We start from the raw sequence: 25,674 nt of genomic DNA, 5'->3' as shown, positions 1-25,674 counted from the left end.
TGTGTGAGTGTTTTAGTGATTATAAAATCCAGGCGAGTAACAGACTTGGGCGTGGAGAAACCTCACAAGCACTGAGAAACTTTCTTGCCGAGCCAGATTTCTGTTGCCATTACCCCTAATTGCCCTAATCGTTACAGTGGTATGATAAGTATCCCACCGGACAAGAAGGTGTAAGAACTCATGGACACATCCAAAATACCCACAAGCCCCCTCTGCTACTTTTTTTCCCCCTGCTTTTTTTTTTTTTTTGCTGAGTAACAGTAGATAATCTGATTCATACGTGGTACTGTTTTTTCACTTCCTTCATGAACTGGTTTGTTTATTTAAACAAGTGGCAGGGACGGAGGGTGCCAAGAAATGTTGTTTTTGGAAAAGGGCTGTGTGTGTGTACGTGCGTGTTTATGTGTGTGTGTGTGTGTGTGTGTGTGTGTGTGTGGTGTCTGGCCCTGTGATCAAGCCCTGCCAAGCTCCCAGGGCAAAGCCCAGCCTCCTCGACCACAACTGTTTATTTACAGGTTACACTACTGTTTATTTGAAGACTATCGGATTGGACGGGCCTCTGCACAGGACACCTTTTAGTGCATTCAATAAGTATTCAGACCCCTTCACTTTTTTCACAGTTTATGTTGCAGCCTTATGCTAAAAATCGCTTAAATTCATTTTTTCCCCCTCATCAGCTTACACTCAATACCCCATAATGACAAACCGAATTTTCAAAATTTCTGCAAATTTATTTATTTCAGGCCTTTCCAGAGATGTTCGATTGGGTTCAAGTCAGGGCTCTGGCTGGGCCACTCGAGGACATTCACAGAGTTGTCCCGAAGCCTTGTCCTGGCTGTGTTTTTAGTAATTATCGTCCTGTTGGAGGGTGAACCTTCAGCCCAGTCCTAGGCAGGTCCTGAGCACTCTGGACCTGCTTTTCTTTAAGGATATCTCTGTATTTTGCTTAATTCAGCTTTCCCCTCAACCTTGACCAGTCTCCCAGTCCCTGCATGATGCTGCCACCACCATGCTTCACTGTTGGGACGGTATTGGACAGGTGATGAGCGGTGCCTGGTTTCCTCCAGATATGACACTTAGAACTGAGGCAAAACAGTTCAATCTTTGTTTCATCAGACCAGAGACAAGTCCTTGTCGCTCCAGACTTCTTCCATTTAAGAATTACGGAGGCCACTGTTCTCTTGGGAACCTTAAATGCAGTAGAGATGCATCAGATGTCTCGAGACAATCCTGTCTCTGAGCTCTGCAGGCAGTTCCTTTGACCTCATGGCTTGGTTTTTGCTCTGATACGCGTTGTCAGCTGTGAGACCTCATATAGACAGGTGTGTGCCTTTCCAAATCATGTCCAATCAATTGAATTTACCGCAGGTGGACTCCAATCAAGGTGTAGAAACATCTCAAAGATGATCAAGAGAAATGGGAGGCACCTGAGCTAAACATCTAGGTGTCACAGCAAAGGCTCTGAATACTTATGTCAATGTGAAATGATCAGATTTGGAATAAAATTGCAAAAATTTTCACTTTATCATTATGGGGTGTAGAGAGTAGATAGATGATACTTTCTGAATGCACTGTAGATGCAGATACCAGACCCAAGGCCCTAACATCCCACTTCTGTTTCAACCACTTTCTGAACTTTTATTTTTTTTAAAATTCACTGTAAAATACCAACACTCATATCCAACCTTTTATAGTCCAGAGTTATCTGTTTTAAAAAATAAAAATAAGCTTTATTTAGATACCTGTTGAGTGACTGGATTGTAAATAAAGTGTTTAATAGATAAAACCAGCACACCTACAGCCTGACAAATGTGCGCTGTTCTAAACAATATAATCACCCCTGGAAGAAGGAGCCTGAAGCTGCCCTTCTTGGGTCAAAGGTAAAATGTAATGCAATAGGGGAGGTGTTTCCAGCTCCGGTGCAGGCCTGGCAGATGCGCCATATGCTTGCATCCCACCTTGAGTCATCCAGGTGGTCTCTCCTGGTGCTACAGTGAGGCCTCATGCTGGAAGATGCTGCCTGGGATCTCTAATTGCCACGACCATCTGCTCTTTTTGTCATGGTTGCCTGTTCAGCCCTGGAAGACGAAGAAAAAAAAAAAAAGAAACAAAAACACAAAACTGTGATCCGATCTAAATGAATCGGCACACCTCTCCCACCTCCACCTCCTTGCTCCTTTTCCTCCCCTCAGCGCCTTTTTTTTTTTTTTTCAATGTTTACCTCATCTCTACTCCGGTGCTCTTTTCACTCCCCCTGCCCGTTCTTCCCCTCTCAGCAGTTCTCAGGGAGTGAGCGTAGAGTTGGCAGTTGTAACTAGACTGATGGATGATTCTGAAAGTGGCAGGGAGGGGAGGAGGGGGGAGGGGGGGGGGGGGGGGGACGGGGAGACAAGGCCACTGAGCTCCCCGCAATCACTTTATGGACATGTGCTGTGCCAAATCCACACAAACCTCCACTCGCCCACAAAAGCTGCTTAACACACTCTGTTTATGTGTAAGTGTGTGTGTGTGAGTGTGTGTGTGTGTGTGTGTGTGTAGGGGGCAACTAAAGGGACTCACTGCCATTTGGTGCATGGAAAAGGAAACTTATATTTTGCTGAGGGTTCAACTTATAATAAAATGCAGATTTTAGTATTGAAACGATTAATAGACAATTAATCCGCAGCAAATTTGATAATTGATTCTTTGTCCAGGTGAAGACAAACGCTAAAAATTTTAAAGATTAAAGATTTGCCGCTCTTCTCCGTTCTATATCTACGTTTTATAAGTTGAATATATTTGGGGTTACGGACTGTTTCTAAGCTGAAAGAAGCAATTTTTGAAATTTGAAGACAACATCTCAAGTTCTGTGTAACTGTAATTGGCATTTTTTTTTCATTATTTTTTGGCATTTCAGTCAGTCAGAAGCAATCAGCAATGAAAATAATTGTTAGTTACAGCCCTAACTGCTTCAAATATCTTCAAACTGTTCTGTGCATGAATAGGAGAGATTTAATAGAGAGCCTCCTAAACCTGTAGGACTACATGATGAGAAAACATAAGTCAAGCTTATGTTTTTACATTTTTGGGAAGCAGAACAGAGATATACTATAAGACCGTAACTTGCGTGTTGCTCGTACATTTTTAGGGCCAAGCATACTGAAAGAGGGGATTTTTTTTTTTTTTCTGCTTAACGTATGGTCCTCTTCCCTCCCTACTTTGTCATTGTTGAGCTTCGGCCAAGAACATTCTGTTTTTGCAGTGCTGTTTAATAGTCAAATTTAGGAGAGGGGGAACAAGAGAGAGAGGGAGAGAGACACAGAGAGAGAACAAGAAAGGGATAAATCTTTCAACTTTTTTTCTTTTCTCTCTCTCTTTCTCCCCCCCCCCTTCCCACCCCCACCCCCCCTTTCCTTCTCTTTCCCTCTCTGCGTTGCCTCTGTAACACAGCTCATGAGAGCTGCGGCAGGAAAAGGGGTGTTGTTGCAAGGCGAGGGTATCTGAGTTCACTGTCTCTCGCTTCTTGTCTCGGCTTTCTCTTGTTAAAGGCGTAGATGATAATCTCCCTGCTGGTTCTCATTGGGCTCTTTCTGTCTCAGGGCATGTGTGGGCTCGGGCCCGTTTGAATCATTATGGGGGTCCACTCAGACGCTGCCGCTCACTGCTTGGCACGGCAGCAGTTGCAGTGTTGCAGCATGTACAGTTGCAAGGCCTTGCTAAGTTGTGTTTTTTTCTCTTTCTAACACGCACCAAAACATATGTTCCAAAACTGTATGCTCGGATTAAAATCTGACAGTGATTTCTACCGTTTATTTTGATGTTTCACAACAGTCTGTGTTGCATGATGTTAAAAAAAAACAAAAAAAAGTTGTTAGTGATCCACCATAGCTGAGGAATGATAGATTTCCCTCCTAGTGAGGCTTGGAGGTAAAAGACGTCAGCCCGGGCCGTCTCATACTGAAGCCTGCCGGTGGAAAGAATTCCACTCATGTTTCCTTGTATTTCCCCGCCCCTCCTCTCTCCTCTCTCCACGTTTTGTTCTGTGCTCGTACCTTGCACAGCAGGACCGAACACATTCTGTACCCCCCCCCCTACCCCCCAACCCCTCAACACTCCCCCAGCCCCTTTGAAAAATTACACAGCGGTCTGCCGCTAAAAAACTTTTAGGCTATCCTGTGTCAGATGCAGCTTTTTCCTTGGGTTCGCTCTCTCCCATTAATGATAATGTTGTTCAAACAAAACTGTCTTGTTTAATGCATAGCGGGTACGCTCTCCTTGACCGGTAGATAAGGAGAACATTTAGGCACCCAGGAAGGAAATACGTGGGTCCTGAAATGCACTTTGTCATGTCGAGTGTCCTGACAGGAGTTAACTGGGGAAGGCTAAAGGTGTGAGACAAACAATGAGTCAGGGTAAATAAGCGCCTGTAAAAGTAAAAAGTTTTGATTTACTTTCTTTTTTATCTAAGTTACAGAGTATTATGGGAATTATCAATACCGACAAGAAAGCAACGTTACAGTAAGATGGTATGTTGTTGTGCTCTTGCTGTACTAAGGCCCCCACCCTCCCCCTCCCCTCTCTCTGTGTGTTCGCAGACTCGCAGCAGTCAGGAAGTCCCAGTAACAATGAGCCAGGCAAGAACCCTCTTCCAGGTATGTACAGTACCAGTCATCCTCCCTCCTCCCTCCTGTCATCACTCTATTGTTCGCCTGCTGCTCGCCCACTGTACAGCGGCTTATGTACACCATAATTTACCTAGTTTAAATAGTGTTGATCTGCAGTGAACTCTGTGACATTCAGGTTATACTGTAATGCCTTCACTGTAAAAAAAGAAAGAAAGTTTTTTTTGTCCCACGTGATCCGCTGACAAATACGTAAAAAGCAGGGGACAAAAACACGGGATGTTGAGCTTAATTCGATTTTTAAAAAGTGAACACCTCAGTACTTCAGCCGCATAAAAAGGGACTATCAATACAAGCTAGACAAGTTTATTATTCCACTTCTGTATGACATCTGCTAGCTGAGGCCGTAGTTTTTAACTTTGCATGGACTGTGCAGGAATAAAATTTGATTAGCTCATAAAATTTGAATTGTCATCATCGCAGTGGCGGCGTCAAACACAATGTAAGAAAAAAAAAGTCGACAGAGACACTAAAGACCTGGAGTGAAAATGCAGATTGCACCTTTTTGGCTGGTAGCTGAGTGAGTCAAGGTGCGCCAGCAAAGCAGAGGTGTGGAGAGTCTTATTCTCTGACAGCGCTGTTGTTCCCCTGGACTGACCTGCGCTGTGTCGTCACAATGTTGGAATGAAAATAGTTTGAGAAGTATAATTAGTTTTCTACCTCAAGAGCAGGTTCTGCCGATACGGGTGCCAAGGAAAACATGCTAGTGAGCCAATGACTCAGGCCTGGGAGGCCCTCGGCAGTGGCACAGTTCCCCGCAAAAGCCGTAGGCTCACTGGAGGCATTAGGCTTTGTAGGTGCCAATGGAGCCGCCCGCCTATCTTTCTGGCACGGCCCGAGTGCCCTTGGCATGGCATCAAAGTCAAGCCAGAGTCATTTGGGTGTCAATAACTTGTCTGGCTGTTTTACTTGACTGACGGCCTCTGATTAGTGTTGCCAAGTCCCGGGCAGGTCATACACTGTACAGAACGCACCGGATGTTTCAACACTGCAAAAAATATACATTATAATAAATCATCTGTTGTAACATTCAGTCTAAAGATTTTTTTTTTTTTTAAGAACAGGGGGGGGAAAAAAATTTGGCTGTGTCAAAACGGTCTGTTTGCAGAGCAGCGTCATGATTTCAAACAAGTCTTAAAACAGTTTATTTACATTGGAAAGAGTGAGCAAATCTTACAGTTCCCAAATAATCTTAATATCAATACTACTGGAAATGACTTTCTAAGGTGGATATTTCTAGCTGCGATACTGTATCTATGCACAGCACTGTCAATATTGACAGTTTTGGAGTTTTTACTGGTGTATTTGATCAAACACACTGAGTTCAGCACAGGCTCATTTGTTGTCCTAACGGCAGCAGGAGTATGAGCCTCCTCCTCACACGTTTGTCCTGTCACTCTTAACTGTAACTGCAAAAAAAAGCTGTTAGTTTAAACACTACACCTGGAAAATAAACACTATAACCGCCGGTTCCTTTTTACATGATACGCTCATTTTCAAGTCAACGATCCAGAGCTTAAATCTTATGGAAATAAGACAAAATAAAGATGTATTTTTCTCTACATTATATCCCCGTCTTATGATCTGTACCTCTGTATTTGTAACCTCATCCTTGGTGTACTATTTTCTTTCTGCATCTCATGTTCTCTTCTAAATATAAAATGTTATATAAAGAAAAAGTTAAAACAAAAGAAATAAGATACATTAAAAGAGAGATTGGAGGAGCTTGAATGAGTCCACTGTAAATAACAATCAATTCTAATGTGTTAAGTTGAAAATCACAATTACAGTGATGATATAGCCTATTGTGTGATTTTTATTTTGCTAATGAGTATCTATCTGTTCTTGTATCTACAGTCTACTTGGAAGACAGCTTCATCAAATCAGGAGTCTTCAGTGTTTCAGAACTGGTGCGAGTGTCCAGAAGTAAGTACATACTGTAGCTGTTTTATCTTTATTTATGTGCACTTGTAAACACTCTTTCACCTATCAGTGGTTAGACCTCTGCTCAGGTTGCAGGGGGGGGGGGGGCGGGCCTATGCTGGGAATCACACAAGGACTCCAAAGTCTGTGTACGTAAAAAAAAAATGGTGAAGGTGTTAGTTTCCCTGCCATAACAGGTGCAACTAAGTTATTAGGAGTGTCAGAGAGATGTCAGTCTGTACATGCCCACACAGTCCTGCAAAGAGGTCGGACAGGTAGAATAACCGAAAACATGGTTGTGTTTCGCCCTCAGGTCTTTGAACAACAGATTCTCTGATTCAGAAGAATAAACGTGCATTTACTTGCAACTGTCACAAACAATTCTGTAACTTTCCGCTTTTCTACGAATCCCAACATCTGTATATTTACCGAAATCCACCATACAACTGTAGTGCGGTAAATCCAGTTTGGCCAGTCTGCTTTGCAATAAGAGAAACAGTCAAGCACAGATGTCTGTATGAGCCTGCGCGCATTTGTATAGACATGTCTGCCCTCCACAAAGCCGTTGACGGTTGTTCTTCCAGGAGCTCCTCTGCTTCTGATAGAGAAGGTTACCCCGAGGCACCGTTTACCTTTACTGCCTCTGAGCTGACACTGTAGCTCAGGAGGGAACGTAGACTCCAGTCAACCCCCAACAACCCGTGTTTAAAAGCAACATACCTGTTCCGTCTGTGTGTTGTGGGATGTTACAGTCAATTCCAGTGCCGTGTTTAGACTGACAGCGAGGAACGCGGTTAAAGTCAAGTCCACGACTAGCTGATTCTGAGTCGGAACGAGGTGTAGACGGGGTTTCATTTGAACCCGGTTCCGTCGAACAAGAGAATAAACGACATAAAACATGTGTCTCTTGATTGTAACGTCGTTTGACAGAAAATGTATCTATTTTCTTTTATTAAAACTATTTTTATAATTGATTTATCGTTTTAGGAAACGGTGACTGACATTTTTCACCGTTTTCTGACATTTTATGGACGAAACATCTAATCAAATAATTGACAGATAATAAAAATAATTCATAGTTGCAGCTTTATATGTGTTAAAATCCTCTAAACTGTCAGAAAAATAGTCTCAACTTACTTTGGCCTTGAAGCGATGCTAATAAGGATAATTTCATGTGAATAAGTTAGAAACAACAAATAGTATTTTAATGCCGACCTTGTTTACCTGCTGTATCAAAGTGCTCACAGTGTAGAAGCATGGACCAGGCTGTCTTACTCGTCTCATACATCACGCTTTGAAAGGCAGAACTTATTCAGTTCACTGCTCAGAGACTAAACAACCTTTGAAAGATTGTGTTTTTGTTTAGTGTTTAATTTGCCCCCTGACCAGATGGCCGCTGCGCTGGTGTGTTTGCTCTCATGTGACCGAGCCTGGTTTCACTAAAGCCCACTGAACTCGAGCTGGAATTTTAAAAAGGTCGACGGACGCGCAGGAATTGTCACTCACTCAGCCGGTCACTCCCTGGGAAGATATCTAAGCAGCCGCTCGTCCGTCATCGCGCTTCTCTCCCGACTCTCCAGGCTGTCGAGACATTCTTTGAAGTCCATCAAAGGGAGCTGCGGAGTTCAAGGCTGACTTGCAATCCAGCATTTCGACGAGGACTCTCATTAATGCAACAGGAGCCTAGACTGCGAGTGTAAAGATATTTTGTCAACAGAAAATGTGGGCAGGCGAAAGCAAATGAAACCGTGGATATGAATTTATGAAGGTAGTACATTCTCTGTAATCCATACGTACAAGAAAAACAAGTAATATCTATTCAAAGCTGCTGGAAGAAGCAATGTGTGGAAAATGATTATATATTTTGCAGCATCATTGTTTAATTCGCTGTTTTTTTTCAACTTAGAAGTCAAAGCCCATGTTATTAAATGAGATGATTGGCAGGGCGGCCAAGTGGCATCACAAATAACGTGCCGAGCCAAGAAGAGAGAAAGAGAGAAACCAGCAGAGAGGGAGATGGTTGGGGGTATCCTCAGCCATGAATGAAATAAAAAAAAACAATGGACTTGTATTCAGCGTCCGCGGGCCGGATGCATTCCTCCACAGACAGCTCAGTATGGGTAGCAGCGGGTAGGGGCCTTTGCCAGGGCTACAGTGGGCTGCCAGGGCGGAGGCTGGCGGAGGGATCGTGCCAGTGGTGAACCTCAGACCACAACAGACGGCGCCACACACTCCATCCTCTCATCGACTCCAAACCAACCAACCGCTTGAGCTGCAGGCTGCCTCGCGGGCCACACACTGAAGAGAGAGAGAGAGAGAGAGACAGAGGGAGTGTGTGAGAGAGAGAGAGAGTGTGAGGATGGGTGGTGAACTCCTTTTGTTCTGTAAACACTAGCCCGTCCTCCTTTGAAACAATATCCCTCACCTTGACCGCAGTGAGGAAAACAACACCTTTTCCACTATAAATCACTTTGTGAGGAAACTGCTAGTGCTACACCGAACCACAGAGAAGTGAAGAAAATTTAGATGCTTTTGGATTAAGTTTAAAGTTTACTGAGCTTTGCTTTAGATACGGAGCTCATACAAATTTAAGACATAATAAATTATTCTATCTTGCACCAAAAGGCATTGAATTAAAGCCATTTAAAGCATGAAATAAAAATAATGTATACTACTATTGAGGAAATATCACTTCAGCAAATTAGAAATCACCAAATAAGAGTCATTATTACATTGAAAGTGCAGTTGCAGGTTGCTTGAAAATGTTCCTGCCTGCAGAAATAACCATGTGGGAATCAGTGACTTGTTAATTAGAGTGCTAGGCAGAAATGCCTATGATGGTCAGACAGTTAACCTGTGAGTAGGGAGCGCTTAATTTGATACACAGGCCCTCTAAACGCAAAGCGTCAATAACAGTCAGTCAAGCTATCGTACAATTAATTGCGCGTCTCTAGACGGATGGAAAGACGCAGTGCACAATCCGACAACACTGCTGACATTGAGCTCTGTCTTTTGCTGTGATTGCAGCGTATAACCGTCTCTCTTTGTTTTCTCTGTGTCCTCTACAGTGCCCATCACCCACGGTGCGGCGGTAAACTTCTCCATGGCAGATATGCCCAGCCAACCTTACTATCACGACCTGAACTCCAGCGTGGGGCTGCATCGCTCCCTGTCCTCCCCTCCCGGCAGGTCAGCGTAAGTTGCGGCAGAAAAACAGGATAAAGTTGGAGGGAAAAGTGCTTCTATAGTAACATCAGATCAGTCACATTGTTTTCTTTTGTAATATTGTTATTAATACAAAAATTTCTCAGCGAGGATTAGTCAGGGGCAGTGCATGCCCTGTGTGCAAGACCTTCTTTTTATGTTTATATACATTTTTTATCAGATCTTATCGTCAATTTTTGTAACTAAATCCTCACACAGTCCAAGATAATCAGTGCTAAACATCCACTCTGACTGCTTCCAAACCTGTGCTCTCTCAATCTAGCCACTTTGAAAGTCTTGATAATAAAATACAATTCTTCATGTCCCAAAGCAAAAGGCCCAAAACCGTCAACATGGAGGAGAACATGGACACCAGCCCGACCGGACCCGACTTCTACTCGTCACCCAGCTCACCAGCCAGCAGTCGGGCAAACTGGCACGATAGAGACGGAGGTGATTTTCCTGTTTTAATTTGACCTCCTTTATTTATCTATGGGAGGTTTGTCAGGCATGGATGCACTTTGTCAGTAACACCCTGCGTCACGTTCATACAGTTACACAAACACTGAAAGCCACAGACTTGCACGGGGAGAATGTTGACGTAATTCGGTGAAAGATAGGAGAGCGTAACTCTTTCATCCTCTTCCATCCTCATCGCATGGAAACAGATTTGATTAAAGTGAATTCCCCGCGTTTTTTTTTTTTTTGAGACGGCAGTTGAACTCTCTTTAACTCTCGAGCTTGTCATAAACTACTAAGTACTTCAGTGCCGCCACCCGTTCAATGCCGCCACCCATTGCGGATGAACTGCATCTGGTTTCTTTGACCATGAACCTGTTCAACTCTCTTAAAATACATACCATGACAGAGATAGCCTCAGGCATCGTCAGTCATATAAATGTTTAAACCCATTTGAACCGCTGTCTGAATGTAAATCTGTATTCTCTCACACCTGTCGCCTACACAAAGGAAACATGGGATTCCGAAATCCAGACTGTCCGTTATAAGAACAAACTGTTCCAGCTGAAATTCACGACGTGGTATCTAAAAAAAACAAGGATAATCTGGTTATTGACATTACGTTTAACTTCATAATGAGTTTATCTTCCATACAAGGAAAATTATAGTAACAAATTTACGTTTTTACATGGTAGAAATCTCATTTTCTACTCGTACAGACAACAAAAATACCTTCCGAATTGTGGTTCTGATAGGATTCCTGTTTATAAACCTCATGTAGAGCTATTAGACCTTCAGGGCAAATCTCTCACCAGGAAATCGGGACATACATCTTGGCTGAACTTGAGAGAAATTCCCCATCAGTAGAGTTTTAACGATCATGTGCCAGCTGTATTATGGAGGACTGTTTAGGAGGGAATTAAAAAAATAAATTCGCCCGATAATCTCACACTTGTGGCTTATTGAAAAAGTAGAGATGTGTGTAACAGGGAAAAACGAGCGTGCTCTCGTGTATGCTCGTTTCAGTGCGAGAGAGAAAGCGAGACCCTCACGGGACAGCTTGCATGTCTCATTACGTTGTCTCCTGGTGCAGAGCAGAGCCCGTCGCCCCTTTTAATTAAGGCCTCACTGTCCCGTGTTTCCGGATCATTCTCACTCTCCGCTGACTTCTTTCCACACTCTGGCGCCCGCGCTGCCTCTGGATTTAACTAACAGAGGTCGTAGGAAACGATTTGTCTCACAGACAAAATGATTGGAAATAAAATGTCCCACCTCTTCCTCAGCGAAGCCTATTATGGTTTTAACTTCTGTTTTAACTCTGTACACCTCCTCTTTTTGTTTTCCTGTCCAATCTCCTTATGTATTGTTTTGAAATTCTAACATAATAAGTAGGAAGGCTGAGAGAGAAAAACATCAGATGATGCAGAAGAGACACAGCACTGGTGGGATTTAACCACAGCCCAATGTGGGTACATGAAATTTCAGACCATCCCTTTGCACAAGGTCTGAGAGTATTGCTCTGCGTAAACTTAGACACTCGGGGCGAGGAGAAAGGGAAAGCAGTGGGTAGGAAACTCTCCAAAGACAGCCATTATTCTGTCAGGAGAGAATAAATGAGAAGTGGGGTGATATTAAACCCATATGAGGCCTCCCAAGTGCCAAGCGGTCATTTCTCGCACATGGATGTCGTTCGACAAAACCACCATGTAGCGGGAGAAACTGTTTCTCTCTCGTTTTTCTCTGGGAAAGTACTGTACACTTCAAAAAATGTATTTTTTTATGGATTTCTTTTTTATGCATAAGCACACGTTTACCCTTTTAATACAAAAGATATCAGATAACGGAAGACAGCTAATCTAGTCCAAATGCAAGGAGTATTTTATTTAAACTATTTAATGTGTTTAATTACTTGTAATTAATTGTCCAAATTAATTTCCCGCGGCAGTCCACTCAGTTCTCTGAAGGATTTAATTAGCAGAAGAGAGGAAAAGCTGAATACCTCCACTGCAGAAAATAGTTCCTCTTATTTTTTTTTAACATGGAAACATTAAGCAGTGATATCAATCTTCTCAAAGGTATTTCTGCCTCTGACAAAAAAAAATGAAAGCACTTAAGCCTGTATCCTTTTGCAACCTCAGACTGGGAAATCCCCCTGAATTCCAGCCACCTTTGTCGCTCTCTTCTCTGGAGATGAGTGATTCTTCCCGTCACTCGGGTGGATCCTTCTCTGTTGTAGGAAAAGAGAGGGAGGGCACTAATATTATAGAAATGCCTCAACAAACATGGTTTGTGTAGCTTATTTTTTTGGTGGGGGGTGGTAAGAGATGGATGATTTGAAAGTTATACACCTCAAGAAACTGTGACAGACCAGAAAAGCACTTGATGAATGTTCATAGAAGAAGCAGACATAGGCCATTGCCTCTCGCATCTATTTGTTATCACGTTTCCTTCAGACACTGTGTCTTACCATGGAAAATTGAAAACCACACCGCCGTGACAGCGGAACGTTGCTCACGAAAGTGTAGAGCAGCAATAATGAGCGACTTGTACGAGTTTTTTTGCAGATACTTTAGCTTAAAGAAGTGCACAAATTTTCTAAACAAACTTCATGTCTTCTGCTGAGCCTTCGGGATTATTCATGGGGAATTACAGTAGCTTGTCAGACACCGTGTAAGGCCGAGGAGAGCAGATGTTACAGTTTAATATTCTATTTAAGATTACGTGAGGGTCTTGAAATTCTTAAATCCTATTTGAGGGACCGGCTGCTTTACAAGTGAGCGTCAGTTCACTGGATTTAATTGTCTGCTCAGACACGTCGAAAGCCGAATTTTCACAGGACTTTCTATTTCTTGGGGATGTCCAGCGATTAGCAATGATTCCAGAGATTTTGACCCATGCGCATTTTGCATGTCTGTAATTTGTAAAGTAAAATTTTGCTGAAAAACTAGGTCCCCTGAGAATACTGATCCCACGCAGATCAAATTCTAGTTAATTTGAATCGTATTTCATTTTGACACTTCATTCCTTTAAGCTATGGGGAGATGTTGTAATCAATTTTCAGCAACAAACCCCAAAGTTTATTCTTAAAAAGGTTAATCTTGCAATGTTTATTCTTGTGCAGCAATGAAGTCATTTTCCTGTAAGAATCTGTTTTTCTTCACTTTCTCCCATTCAGTCCTGTGCAAATTAGCCAAAATAAATGACTTTTAAGAATCATGAAGATTTAGTAAGGCATTTGTGTGCTTGTGCGTGCGTTTTTTCCTACTAGCAGACATGTCCTCTCCTACCATGAAGAAGCCAGAGAAGCCGCTGTTCAGTCCCACCTCCCCACAGGACTCCTCACCACGACTCAGCACTTTCCCTCAGACTCATCACCCAGGCCTAACAGGTGTAGGACACAGTGGTGAGTTCCACCGGCTCTCCTGCGACATCAGGAGCTCTAATCGACAGTTTTCCTCATAAACACAGTTGAAAAATCTATGTCGATAGTCAATTTACCCCCGCCGATCAATGATGATCGCTTTATCTGAACTCCCTCTCACACACTCAAGTCTTTATCTCCTCTCTTCTGTGTGTCTTGCAGTTATATCAACGAGGAGCCCCCCTCCACACTCGCCCTTGCAGTTCTCAGCCTCGGCTATCTTGCCCCCGGCGCCATCACCCTACTTCTCGCACACCACCATCCGCTACCCGCCCCACCTCAACCCTGCTGATCCCCTCAAGAGCTACGTGCCGTCATACGACCCGTCCAGCCCGCAGAGCAGCCAGGTCAGTCTTCCTTTTTATTCTTTTTTTTTTTTTAAAGAAGGAAACAAGTCGGTTTGCTGGCCAAAAGTTGGAGGCTGGTTTGGCACGGCTTTTATGGCCTCGAGTAGGTCTTTGTTATCTGGTTCGGCTCTACTCCCATCTGACCTAAAGAGATTAAAGATAAGATAAATTATAGCATGCATTTGTCATTATTTCATTACTGCCTCATTGGTGCATTTGCAAGTAGAGAAATATCATCCTGTTTTGCTTGTTTTGTCTTTAATATACAAAACCTGCTCCTGATCATTCTCATTACTTAAGGGAAGGGTTAGAATGAAATGTTGATATCTTTATAAAAAAAAGCACATTCTCAGTGCTGTCCAGAAAGTCTTAAAAATCATATTACAAACTCCAAATTAGACCCCAAATTAAGCCCTTAAGCTGACCAGTATTTGATAGGATTTTGTCCTGGGAACCCCTAAATGGATATATCGTTCTTGTTTTAGTACTGGGCTGCCTGCCCTTATGTGGGGACATTATTGTATTATATTATATGACCATACTGGTCCGAGACTAACCTGTAATTACAATTGTCATCCTAGAGAGCTAAGTATGATATTTTACAGTGATTTAAATCATTGTAAAATTAAACCACTTTTCATTTTGCTGGCAACCCCAGACTGAACTTTGCAGACCACTTATTGTGACAAAGAAGTGTATATTGTCTGTTTGATATAATGTTCATGGCAAAGGTTATAGTACACTCCCAGCCTCATGTTTGTAGGCGTGCTAAAAAAAAAAAACACTCCGACAACTCCATAAAAAAGTCAACCAAACTATTGGAATTGCAGTCACACGTGACATACAAAACTGTATCAAGACATTGTAGTAAATCAAATAGCTTTTATACATTCAGTGTACACACTGTGTCCAGTGTGTTGGAGAGAGAGAGAGAGAGAGAGAGAGAGAGAGCAGGCGTCTCTATAGATGAGAGAGCTGTGTGATATTTATGTGAGTTTTATATCCCCGCTGTTCTCACTGTAAACAAAGGCCTCGTAGACGGCTCCATCTCCGGAGCAGGGAGCGGGTTGGTGGGGGGGGGGGAGCTGAAGGAGGGGAGGGGGGTACTGTTACTCTAGAGAAAAACCGCGGGGAATGATAAAGGTTGTAAATATTTGCCGTTGCCGGGGCCCGGCTCTTGTGCAGAATTAACTGGCCCTCTGCTGGGGTGCTGGAGAAATGAGAGAAGGGGGGGAGGGGGGGTGGCGGGCTAGTGAGGTGGGGTCCGGTAGGGAAGAGAGAGCGCTAGAAGACCAGTTGGGGGAGGAAGGGAGGGAGGGAGGCTCAGCAAATAACACAGCGCTTATAATCCCATGGACGAGTGCCAGAATGTTTTTATGCTTGCTTTAACGCAGATTATATTACACTCTAATTAAACATTCTATTCACATCGGAAGGGAACCCTGTGGACACAATTCTTTTCCAAAAAGGCCTGTTTGAGTTTTGAACTTAGGGCGGCCCTGAAATGAACGCCCCAGACAGTCTCCAGCCGTCTGAAAGAGTAGCTCCCACTAGCTTCCTTTATTTCTTTCTCTATATATATAGTCTCTCTGCCTTGCTCTCTATACTCGCACATTCACACCATTGTAACAGGTCACTACGCAGCTCTCTCTGTCTTTTCACGCCCGGGTCCTCCTAAATTCCATTTATGAGCGCCATTAAAATCATTGTGTAAAATCATGTAGGAAATCCATCCTCAGTGACTGAGGATCTATTGTTGCTTGTGCCCCCCCAGAGTATTAGTAATAACTGTGACAACACAGCGACTGAAAGTACTAAAATCTTTTCTTCAGGCGGAGCTTTAAATGTGAGAGCGAGCAGTCCAGTCACCTTTTGTTGTTGATTTTAGGTCTGTGAGGGCAAACAGAGCAGTTAAGAGGAGTTAAGTTCTTCGGAAACGGAGGCACGGAAGGGTGTGATAGGTCATTCGTCTTGTTTGGCACAAACCTTTTTGGGAAAGTGCAGTTTGTTACATGCTTGTATTGGTTTATTGAGATCTGCCCAACTGCACATTTACATGCGAACAAGAGCTTGTAAACATAAGTCACTGGACACAGTTTGTTGGTTCTCTCAAAAGGTGAAGAGGTTTCGGTGGTAGACAAACAAATGCAGTTGCAGTATATACATGTTTAGCAGATACTGTAACTACATTTGCTTGTTTACCACATGGTTGTCTGCTTTTTGCCTTAATTCAGATTTCTTGCTTTGTTTTGTTTTTTGAGCAAAAAACAAACAAACCAGAGCAAAAGATGGTCAAATCCATAAATGGAGTTAAACCCCTCCACCCATATTTGGCATGAATATCCCTCAAATCTGAGCAAAATAAATGATCCTTTGAAATAAAATACTTGTTTTGAATCATGTTTTCTGGTTGTCTGTGCCCCATCTACAGCCCAACAGCAGTGGTCAGGTGGTAGGAAAGGTCCCGGGCCACTTCACCCCAGTCCTGGCTCCCTCCCCACACCACGGCGCTGTGCGACCCGTCTCGCTCTCCATGCCCGACACCAAGCCCATCACCACATCTACAGAAGGTGAGTCCTAGTGCCTACCGCCCATTACTGACACCCATTACCAATCATAATTCTGAGCTTACAAGCAGTTGAAAAGCTGTACGTCAGTGTTACCATGCCCTCTCTAATCGAAAGCTTCAAGTCTACTGCAACTCTGTTTGCATCTATTTGGCTGGTCAAAACTGTGATTTGTTGCACCCGTAACTACACCCAACATTGATCTCACAGTGCACTGACACTCCCTTAAGTACACTTCTACATCACTGAAGTGCAGTGAGAAGTTAAACTCAACAAAAACAATATTTTTCAGCCAGTGATGCGTTGTTATTATTATTAATTCTAAAACTAAAACATTTATAAAAAGATTTTCAAATAATAAAAACCATTATGTCAATAGTAAAATTGTATTTGTGGAAATTCATCATGCTTGTTGACAAAACGTCCTAATGTATAACTGAAGAATTAGAGTGGGCCCAAAATATAACCCTGTGGGACTCCACCTGCCCTTTCCTACTATCGTGTTTGTAATGTTGTTGACTGACTTTCAGTTTATAGTGCACTTAGTGTAAGTCACTGTAGATAAAAGCAACAGCTACATGTAAATTCTCGAAATGCTAATTGTAACGCAAGCATGTATTTGTGTTTTTGTGATGGTGTATTACCCAGGCTACTCAGCCCCTGGCACCCCGACGGCTAATCGCTTTGTAGGCCTGAGCCCCAGAGATCCCGCTTTCCTCCACCAGCAACAGGTGAGATCCCCCCCCCCCCTTCAGCAGTCAGCTCACCTGCTCCTCTTTATCCGTTCATTTTCTGTCCCACATCTCCCCCGCACATCAGATGTGAAATCCCTGCCCTGCACTCTTGAGTTTGATTTGTAGAAAGCATTAAATTGTCTTGTCAGATCAGAGCGCTTCTAGATCCGATCTGAGCGCTTGTAGGCTGAGGTCAGGCATAGCAGTCACTGTTGGCATAAAAAATTAACAACATATCAAGTTTTTTTTCAGACCTCAAAGGGATTGAGGCTTAACACAGCTAAAGATAGCAGGTCCTTCTTATAGTCAAATCTTTTTCCTTTAAATTATACCATGCTGTTCTCTACTTACTGCTGTGTTAATCTTAGCACACAATTTAGTGTTACTAACACTTTTGATTCACTTTTGAGAAAAAAGCTTTTATTTTTATTCTGAAAGACCCTTTAAAGCTCATTGAATGACCTACAATTAACTATCTTCAGTATGTCTGAATTTGAGTGTGTTATCTATTTTATATAGCAAAAATGTTATATATTTCTTTTAAATTTTACATAAACAGTGAACAATTAACAATTAACTTTATGTCAGCAATGACTGCATTTTCTATTAAATTATTGATGTTAAAGATGAGTTAGTTTGAGTTTAAATCTCTCAGTGTAGAACAGAAAAACACGTCTATTTCTGTAGGTCATTTTAAAGAAAGAAATGAAGGTGTCAGGAAATTCACTGTCATTGTGTGGCCACTACTCTGAAGATGGATGGGACATGTGGGTGTCTTTTAGAGTGTAATGTGCTCAACTCTATTTCCTTCAGACATTACTGTGTGAGCTCACACACACACACACACACACACACACACACACACATACACACTGTACACACACACATACCAGATGTAATCAGTACACTCTCTCATTTACAGTACACAAGCCGAATATTTAGCGTTGGCGTCACGCGGTTGCCCCAGCAGCGGTCCTATGACAGATGTGGTGACCTGGTGTGTGTCTGTGTGCGCGTGTGTGTTTGTGTGTGTCTGTGAGGTTAGGAGTGTTGCGGTGTTGTCGGACGGGAGAGAGTGCTCTCCCCCACCCCATCTTATTGAAAGTGCTGGTCTGAGGCCAAGGCTTTTCCAACCACAACTAATTGAATGCATCTGCACGCGGCTACATAATGATCACTAGGTTTCTCCTCAGCTCGCTTTTTTTTTTTTTTTTTTTTTTTTTTAATGTTCAGTAAAAATGACAAAGCTGGCCTCTGTTTCCTCGCTCCTCTTTCTCTTTGCATTTCTTTCTTTCTTTTCTGTCTCTCTGCCTTTTCTTTCTCCCCGTTTTTCCCTAAAATCGGGGTAGGGAAGAAGAAAGAAAAAAGATGTTGAGTTTGTCAGCAGTCGCTTTTATTTCACTTGGGAGGAGAAGGAGGAGGAGAAGGAGGATTCACTTGGCTGATGTTGCGCAGTTTGTCTTCCACATTTTCTAGTAGCCCTGCTACTTCTTTCAGTGGGGCACAAAGTGACTACACAAGACAGCGGCAGTCAGAGCGTAGCTGCTTGATCTGCTGAATTTTGTCCAAAAGCCTTGCCCCGAGAGGCTATAAGCCCTTTTTGTTCCAGATTTTGAAGTGTAAATCAGCCTGATATTTATAGTTCTATCCTCTTAAGAAATACAGAATGGGGATGTAGTGAAAAGATAACATTTTACTCTTATTTTTATTTGATAATTAGTAATTATCCAAAATTGAATTATCCTAAAGCATGTTTTTGTGATGTTGCAATGACAGCAGCAAACATAATTTATTTTGATCAGCTCATGTTGGAGTCACATCATGGCTTAAAATGTGAAATAAGAATGAAAGATTTGTAAGCAGTGACAACTTTCTGGGAGGTTATTACATGCTACATCCAGATGAATAAATGTACTTGTCGGCTTAAGGAACTCTAAACAGTCTTCACATTGATTCATCATGCTTCTGCTTGTCACAGTTGTTTTTGTTTTCTGTGGTATGATTTAACGGCCCGGGATCTGGCCTCGCAGAGCGGGCAGACACCGAGCCACTCCCTCAGGACTAAACACTTTCACTGAATGCTCTGTCATTGTCCTCATCTGGTGATGGGATGTTTATTGTGTGGGATCCATGAGGCTTAGTGACACTTTTTAGTTTAGTTTTTGTCGCAAAGCTGGGTAGGAAAAGGGGAACGCATCACGCACAAATGCCTACAGAGATGCGTGAGAGTCACCGTAGTTGAAGTTCTGTGTTTCTGAAGTGTGGTCAGCATTGGAGCAGGATCTTAGAGGTGCACTGTTCTTTGTCTGTCTGTCTGTCTGTCTGTATGATGGATAGCGGCCATGACTTGCACTGCATCTGCTGCTGTCAGAGCTACCTTTTGATTTTCTTCTCTTTTTTTAATAAAAGGAAAAAACAGAAGTCAGGAAGCATTTTAATTTTTGGAATAAAGGAGTCTTTGTTTTAATAATATATCATGAACATACTGGAGATCTCCTGGATCCTTGTTCAAACTGCCACTATGGTGTTAATTCCAAACTATGACTGATAATTAGATAATTTCATTACTATAAAATAACTTGATTGTCATCTGATAACTTGGTAATAAAGGTTAAAACAACTTACATTTCAGAGGAGTGCCTATTTTAAAATGTGGCACCACTAAAATAGAAGTCATACAAACACACACACACACACACACACACACACACACATGCAGTAGGTTTCAAAAATGAAAAAAAAAAACAAAACAAAACAAAACAACACCACCACACGCTCCCACACCTGCTCTAGGATTCCCAGGCAGCGAATGTGTGAAAACCCTCCATTCATCTCTCGCCTTGGTTAACCCCTCGAGGGAATGCCACCATCTAGCATTCCGCAGGGAAAGATCCGTGATCAGATGTCATTTGGTATTATCTAAGGAAGGATCCTAATCCACAATCTGCCTGCATCTGTTTGCTAACGTTCCCCGGCTCCGTCCCCCTTTCCCCGCTGCCTGTGCCACTCTGATGTGCCGGTGCCAGTGGACAGATGGCGAGCCCCTTGAGGAGCCGTGGCACCGAGCGTCTGGCCCAACCCGCACATTCTCTCCAAGCTTTTGTCATGCTGGAGGGTGCGGGAGCGGCATGGGGGGGGTTCATTCTCCCAACATGCGATAAACACAGAGAGAAAACACACTAGATGGAACAAGATGAATTGCCTATTGAGTTTTATTTAGCAGCTATTCAAAGCAATTGATCAAATAAAAGTAATAATCGTGAATTGTAATATAATGGATGAGTTTTACGTCATTCAAAGGCTTTTAAGATTAGCTCCAGAAATTCCGTTTCTGGTCATTTTTCACATTTGTTCTAAAATAAAAGAGAGAAAAAAAAGATGGAACATAATAAAAACACATGACTGAATTTAAGTATGGCTTAAGTAGGAAACCATCATCATCTCCTGATGTGTTCGTCCAGGTGCTCAGAGGAAAAAGAACACATTTCTTGACCGCTGGAAATGGCTTTGAATATTCAGCGTATGCGTATATCTGATTAAATCCCTCTTAAGAGCCTCTGCAAAACGTCTGCCACTGCACGCAGAGTGCTAACAGTGCAGTTTTATCCCGATGCATTACTAAATGAATGTGTTGACCACAGGGCAAGGTTAGGTTGGTATTGGCAGAGATAGCTCTCAGCTGGATTGCAGACACGTGCACTCGCATAATGCATGCAAAGGAGACACAGTTTGTGTGTGGCTTTTCTCTCTCTCGCAGTAATTTGTAATCTGTATGTAAGGTTGGCATGTCTTAAGAGGGGGGGAAAAAGGGGGTTTGTGCGCGCGTGCATGTGTGTGTATGCGTGTGTGTGTGTGTGTGCCTGTTTAACTCCATTGTAATTTTGACCCCTAATCAATAAAAACAGTTAGCTAATGAAAAAAAAAAAACTCTGCATGCTTGAGGGCATGCGTACTCCGTCCTGAATCGGATGCACTTACATTGAAGCGATGATTATCGACAGGGTGCATGCATCCAGTGGATTGCATGGCTTCATTGGCTAACCAGCTAAAAAAAAGAAAAAAAAAAAAAAGAAAAGCAGTAACCACCTCACAGATGAACTACCAATATGATGCCACTCACATTTTGTAACTAACTAACTCAGTTTTTTTTTTACTTCCAGGTTAGCTGTCACCACTAACTGTGATTGCATGCTTTTTCTTTCTGTCTATTTTATCCATAGCTTTGATTTAACTGTTATTTTTCTGCCCCAACAAATAATGAATACACTGATTCCATTTTCATATTGCCAGTAACAATTAGGACTCATTTTTGGAATCTTTTTTTTTTTATTTTTTTATTTCTGCTGCTCTTGCTTTAGGCTCTTCTGCATGCATTTTGTGTATACAGTTCTGAGTTGTAGTGTAATCTGAAGTGGAAGTTGTCTTGGCCCAGTGATCTGACTGCTAGGTTTCAATTGACAGCTGAGGAAGTGTGACTGGAGCGTGACTCAAAACGGCAGGCATTATGGCCCCAGTGCCACTGACGACACTTTGGGGATTACTTGGCAAAGGTAACCTTTTCATTCTTTCATGCCGTCTCTTTGTCTCTCTCACACCACACACACACACACACACACACACACACACACACACATTTAAAATCAGTAATGACATATAATGTATGATTTTCTTGATTGTCTGCTCCTCACATTTGAGAAATTCACATATTTTACATACAAATTCCGATATAAATGTAATTTATCTGGTCAGTAGCTGTGACTGTTATTGCAGTAGGATAGTCTGTCACAGGAGTTAACCCTTTGGACTTTTGGAATGAGGTCATACTTTACTAACACACATTTCCTTGTGTCTCTCTCCTGTTTTTTCCTTTCCTTTCTGTTCCTTCATCTGTGTGCATTATTTTCCACCTGTCCCAGTACTTACTAGCTTTTTTTAAATCATTGCTGTCGAGCTTTCAGAGAGGCTTGAATCGTCTGAGGGATATTGTAGGATTGATTTGTCTCCTTTTACCCAATTTCTTAGGTAACAATCTGGAGTTTTTTTGTAAGATTGTATCAGCGCTTCAAAGAGAAGATCTCTGAATTGCATTTTCTTTAAATACACATCCAAATAAATGAAATCCTAGTCTTGAAAAAGTAGAAACCACAGTTTTTCGTCACATCGAGTTAAAGAAACAAATTTCAGGGCTTTTGTTTCTTGCAGATTTGTTTCTTTGCTGTTATTCTTCACTGAAAGATGACAAATGCTGCAAAAAAAAACGATTTTGAAACATAGACTTCCTCCTTCCTTGGATTCACACCCAACAAAAACAACATTTCATAACACAAAGTTACGAGCTAATTACACAAATGAAGTCTGCAAACTGCAAACTGTGTAGAATGAAAGAAGTCATTTCAGGTCACCTTTTTTAGCCATGTAGCGTGTTTTTCTTTCCACATTTTTAACAAGCCTAGCTTTGTTTTACTTTATGCTGAAGTCATGCTTTACTCTCTTTAACTTAAAGTAACAGAAAGCCAACCTTCAGCCCCCCCCCCTCCCTCCCCACCCCCTTCATCTCCCCCCTTACCTCCGCACTGTATCTCTCCCTCTCTTGGGGGAAAAAACCTGAACCATTTCACCATGGCAGAGCAAGCAAGCTGAGCTAAGCCTTTTCCTGTTACGTCTCCCTTTTCCAGTTTTTCCCTGGAAGTGTAGTGTGCATCTACGTTTGTGTGTGTGTGTGCGTGTGTGTGTGTGAGTGTGTGTACAGTACATTTTGCACCCCGCTGAAGTTACAAACACACATGCACACAGCAGAACCCCTTCAACAGGCCTCCTAATAGGCCAGTGGAGGTAGCAGAGTAAAATGTCCCCTGCAGCACTCACACACCGGCCAACTCCACCTCTTTTCTCCATGCGAGTGTACAGTAATGAGTGCAGATAAAATAGATCCCAACTGAATTTAGTTATTAGTTTATTCTGTTTTGAGGATGGGATGGTAATTCTATTATATTTTTTTCTCTCTCTTTGATGGATTATTCACGCAAAACCGTTTTAACGTATAGATGGAATCAGTCGGATTTCTCTTTTATCTTGCTTGCCCTTTAACGGAGAGCTCTGCTATGCCTCTTCAGTGCTAGCCCCAAATTAAAAGGCTGCCAGACTCGCATGTTGCCATTGTGCAGGAAATGGGTCAGCAATCCATTAAGATGCCATTAGATAATCTAATTTAGGGAGCTAATCCTTAAACGAAGCACGCTGTATGCCCAGGCTGTGCTTGCAGGGAGTAGAATTAGTGAGGTTTGGGAGCTGGACAGGGCAGAGGGAAGCCATCTTGAAGGTTACCTAAGGAGATTCATCAGTGGAGGTCAGGTTTTACTTGTGTCCAGGGCTGCTTGGAGTGCAGTAATATGAAGAAACAACATATATGGAGACAAAATTTAGACAAATAGAGGCATTTTAAAGGTTGGTAGCTCCAAATTGCAGCGAAAGGGAAATGTTTGATACATTTGAACAACAAAACCCAGAATCCCTGTAACATGGCGCCAAATAAATGCATTTCCAGCTTTTCCTGTATGTGATTTAGATGCTAGACGGGGTAAAGGATCTAGCTCGCTCTGGATTGAGCCCTCAAGTACTGCACAGTTTGTATTTGAAGTTGAGTCCTACTAATAAGGCAAATCTGCAGGTCTCAATTAGCAGTGATGGGAGGATTTCAGGCCCCCACTTTGCGATCCAGACTGATAGGAGAGGTTTTCTTTACATAAAAAGACCCACACAGCTCAGCTTTAGGTTATGGGATGCAGATATGGACTGACAGCCATCGATTTTTAACAAGATTAAAACCGATCTGCTGGGTTTAGTGCGCACAAAGGCCCGCGAGTCCGCTTTTGTAGCTGTGTGGTCCCCCCCTTAATGTAAGCCATTACCTGAGAGGAGTTTCATAAGGAAAGAGAAACACAGAGAGAGATGGAAGGAGGGAGGGAGAAAGAAAGAAAGAAAGAAAGAAAGAACGGGAAAAGAGAACGCTGCAGCCCTTGGCCGCTCTGTGCGCTCTTTGTTCAGCAAGGTAGGAAAAACTTAATCCCCCGTTTCCTGTCCGATGATTTTTGGCAGGGCGAAAGAGAGAAGGAGGGAGGGAAGAAAGCAGGAGAGAGGATAACATGAGGACGGGTTGGACAGGAAAAAAACTGCTAGAGAGGATTAGCCTTGAGGTTTCTTTTTAACTCTTTGCTCACTGAAACACAATCTCTAAAGATGTTTTTATTTTCAATACATCTCTGTCTGTCTTTCGTCCACAATGTATTAGAGTCTGGCTCTTTTTAGGCCGGGAGGTGAATTGAATTTGCACCTCCATTGTTTTAAATGAAAGCAAAAGTCAGTGGTGACTAGTGATTTGTATAAAATGCAGACTGGGTGATCAGTTGCTTTTATGAATGCAGACAGCGTTGTCTAATCGTGAAGCTCCACAAAGAAACAAGTGTGTTCCACCTCTGCGAACCAGCATCTTCAGAGTTGAGCCACTCTCCTCTTTCTCATCCATCTTCTCCTTTCTCCCCCAAACGTTTGTTCTCGTCTACTTTTTTCCCCCTCTTGCTTTATTTTTTTTCCACACTTTGTTTGTTCACCCTTCTTTCCTGATCTGCTTCAGTCGTCTTCATCCAAGTTTCAGCCGCTGCCTCTGTATTTTAGCATGTTGTAAAACTTTTCTGTCGGTGGGTCGGGTAGCGAACGTGCGACACAGGTATTCTCAGACTTAGTGGGGGTGATGTGGAAGGTGGAGGGGGTGTTAGATGAGTACACACTGGGGGCCTGTGGAGGAGAAGGGGTGGGCGGGCAGGAGGGATGGGGAGGGGGGGGGGGGCTAATTATCTGACATCTACGTAGCGCAGCACCCCACGGGAACAACATGCTGTTTGTTCCCACTTGCGTTTTCAGTTAGCACCGTTGCTCCCTAGGAACAATCACTGTGTTGTTTTGCCATTAGCGTGAGATGAATAGGGATGGGACAGCTTTGTGTAGGGACTCCCCCCCCCCCCCCTCCCCACTTATACCCACAACTCCCCCCTCCCCCCACAACCACCACCACCAATCACACTCTCCCCCCTCATGCTTTTCTATACTGCCGTCAATGCAGAGAAGAGGGACTGCGTCACGGCACTCTCACATGATGTCCTTCTCTGGGAATCAAGTGGAATCACCTCAGCTTAGATTAATGAGCTAGCGCTGCCGGGTTTTTTTTTCATCTCTGTCTGAACAAAACAAAACGAAGAGAAAAAAAAAAAAAGAAGACCTTAAACTTTGATGACTGTCAGCAGAGCAGTGACGCTGGTCATTAGCGAAGCAGTGTTCTGGATAATTGAAAGAAAGAATCTGATT

The 25,674-nt window shown here is 42.7% G+C and overlaps 1 protein-coding gene across 8 annotated transcripts in view; it reads left to right on the top strand.

The window, feature by feature from the left end:
- The window catches only part of LOC137175074 (nuclear factor 1 B-type-like), a 69,588-nt gene that overhangs the window by 37,420 nt on the left and 6,494 nt on the right, over positions 1–25,674 (top strand). For 2 of the 8 annotated variants that reach the window (XM_067580721.1, XM_067580716.1), the window contains exons 3-11: positions 4,575–4,631; positions 6,519–6,587; positions 9,653–9,779; positions 10,120–10,241; positions 13,516–13,650; positions 13,831–14,015; positions 16,447–16,585; positions 17,231–17,313; positions 21,778–21,866. In XM_067580721.1, coding sequence (XP_067436822.1) covers positions 4,575–4,631; positions 6,519–6,587; positions 9,653–9,779; positions 10,120–10,241; positions 13,516–13,650; positions 13,831–14,015; positions 16,447–16,585; positions 17,231–17,313; positions 21,778–21,866 — 1,006 coding nt within the window. The remainder of the gene's footprint in view (positions 1–4,574; positions 4,632–6,518; positions 6,588–9,652; positions 9,780–10,119; positions 10,242–13,515; positions 13,651–13,830; positions 14,016–16,446; positions 16,586–17,230; positions 17,314–21,777; positions 21,867–25,674) is intronic. The other 6 variants (XM_067580722.1, XM_067580720.1, XM_067580718.1 and 3 more) reach the window with 5 other exon arrangements.

Source organism: Thunnus thynnus, chromosome 22 (genome assembly GCF_963924715.1).
Source record: "Thunnus thynnus chromosome 22, fThuThy2.1, whole genome shotgun sequence".
NCBI lineage: Eukaryota > Metazoa > Chordata > Actinopteri > Scombriformes > Scombridae > Thunnus > Thunnus thynnus.
The sequence above is the reverse complement of the archived record's forward strand: the minus strand, read 5'-3'. Positions and strand labels throughout refer to the sequence as shown.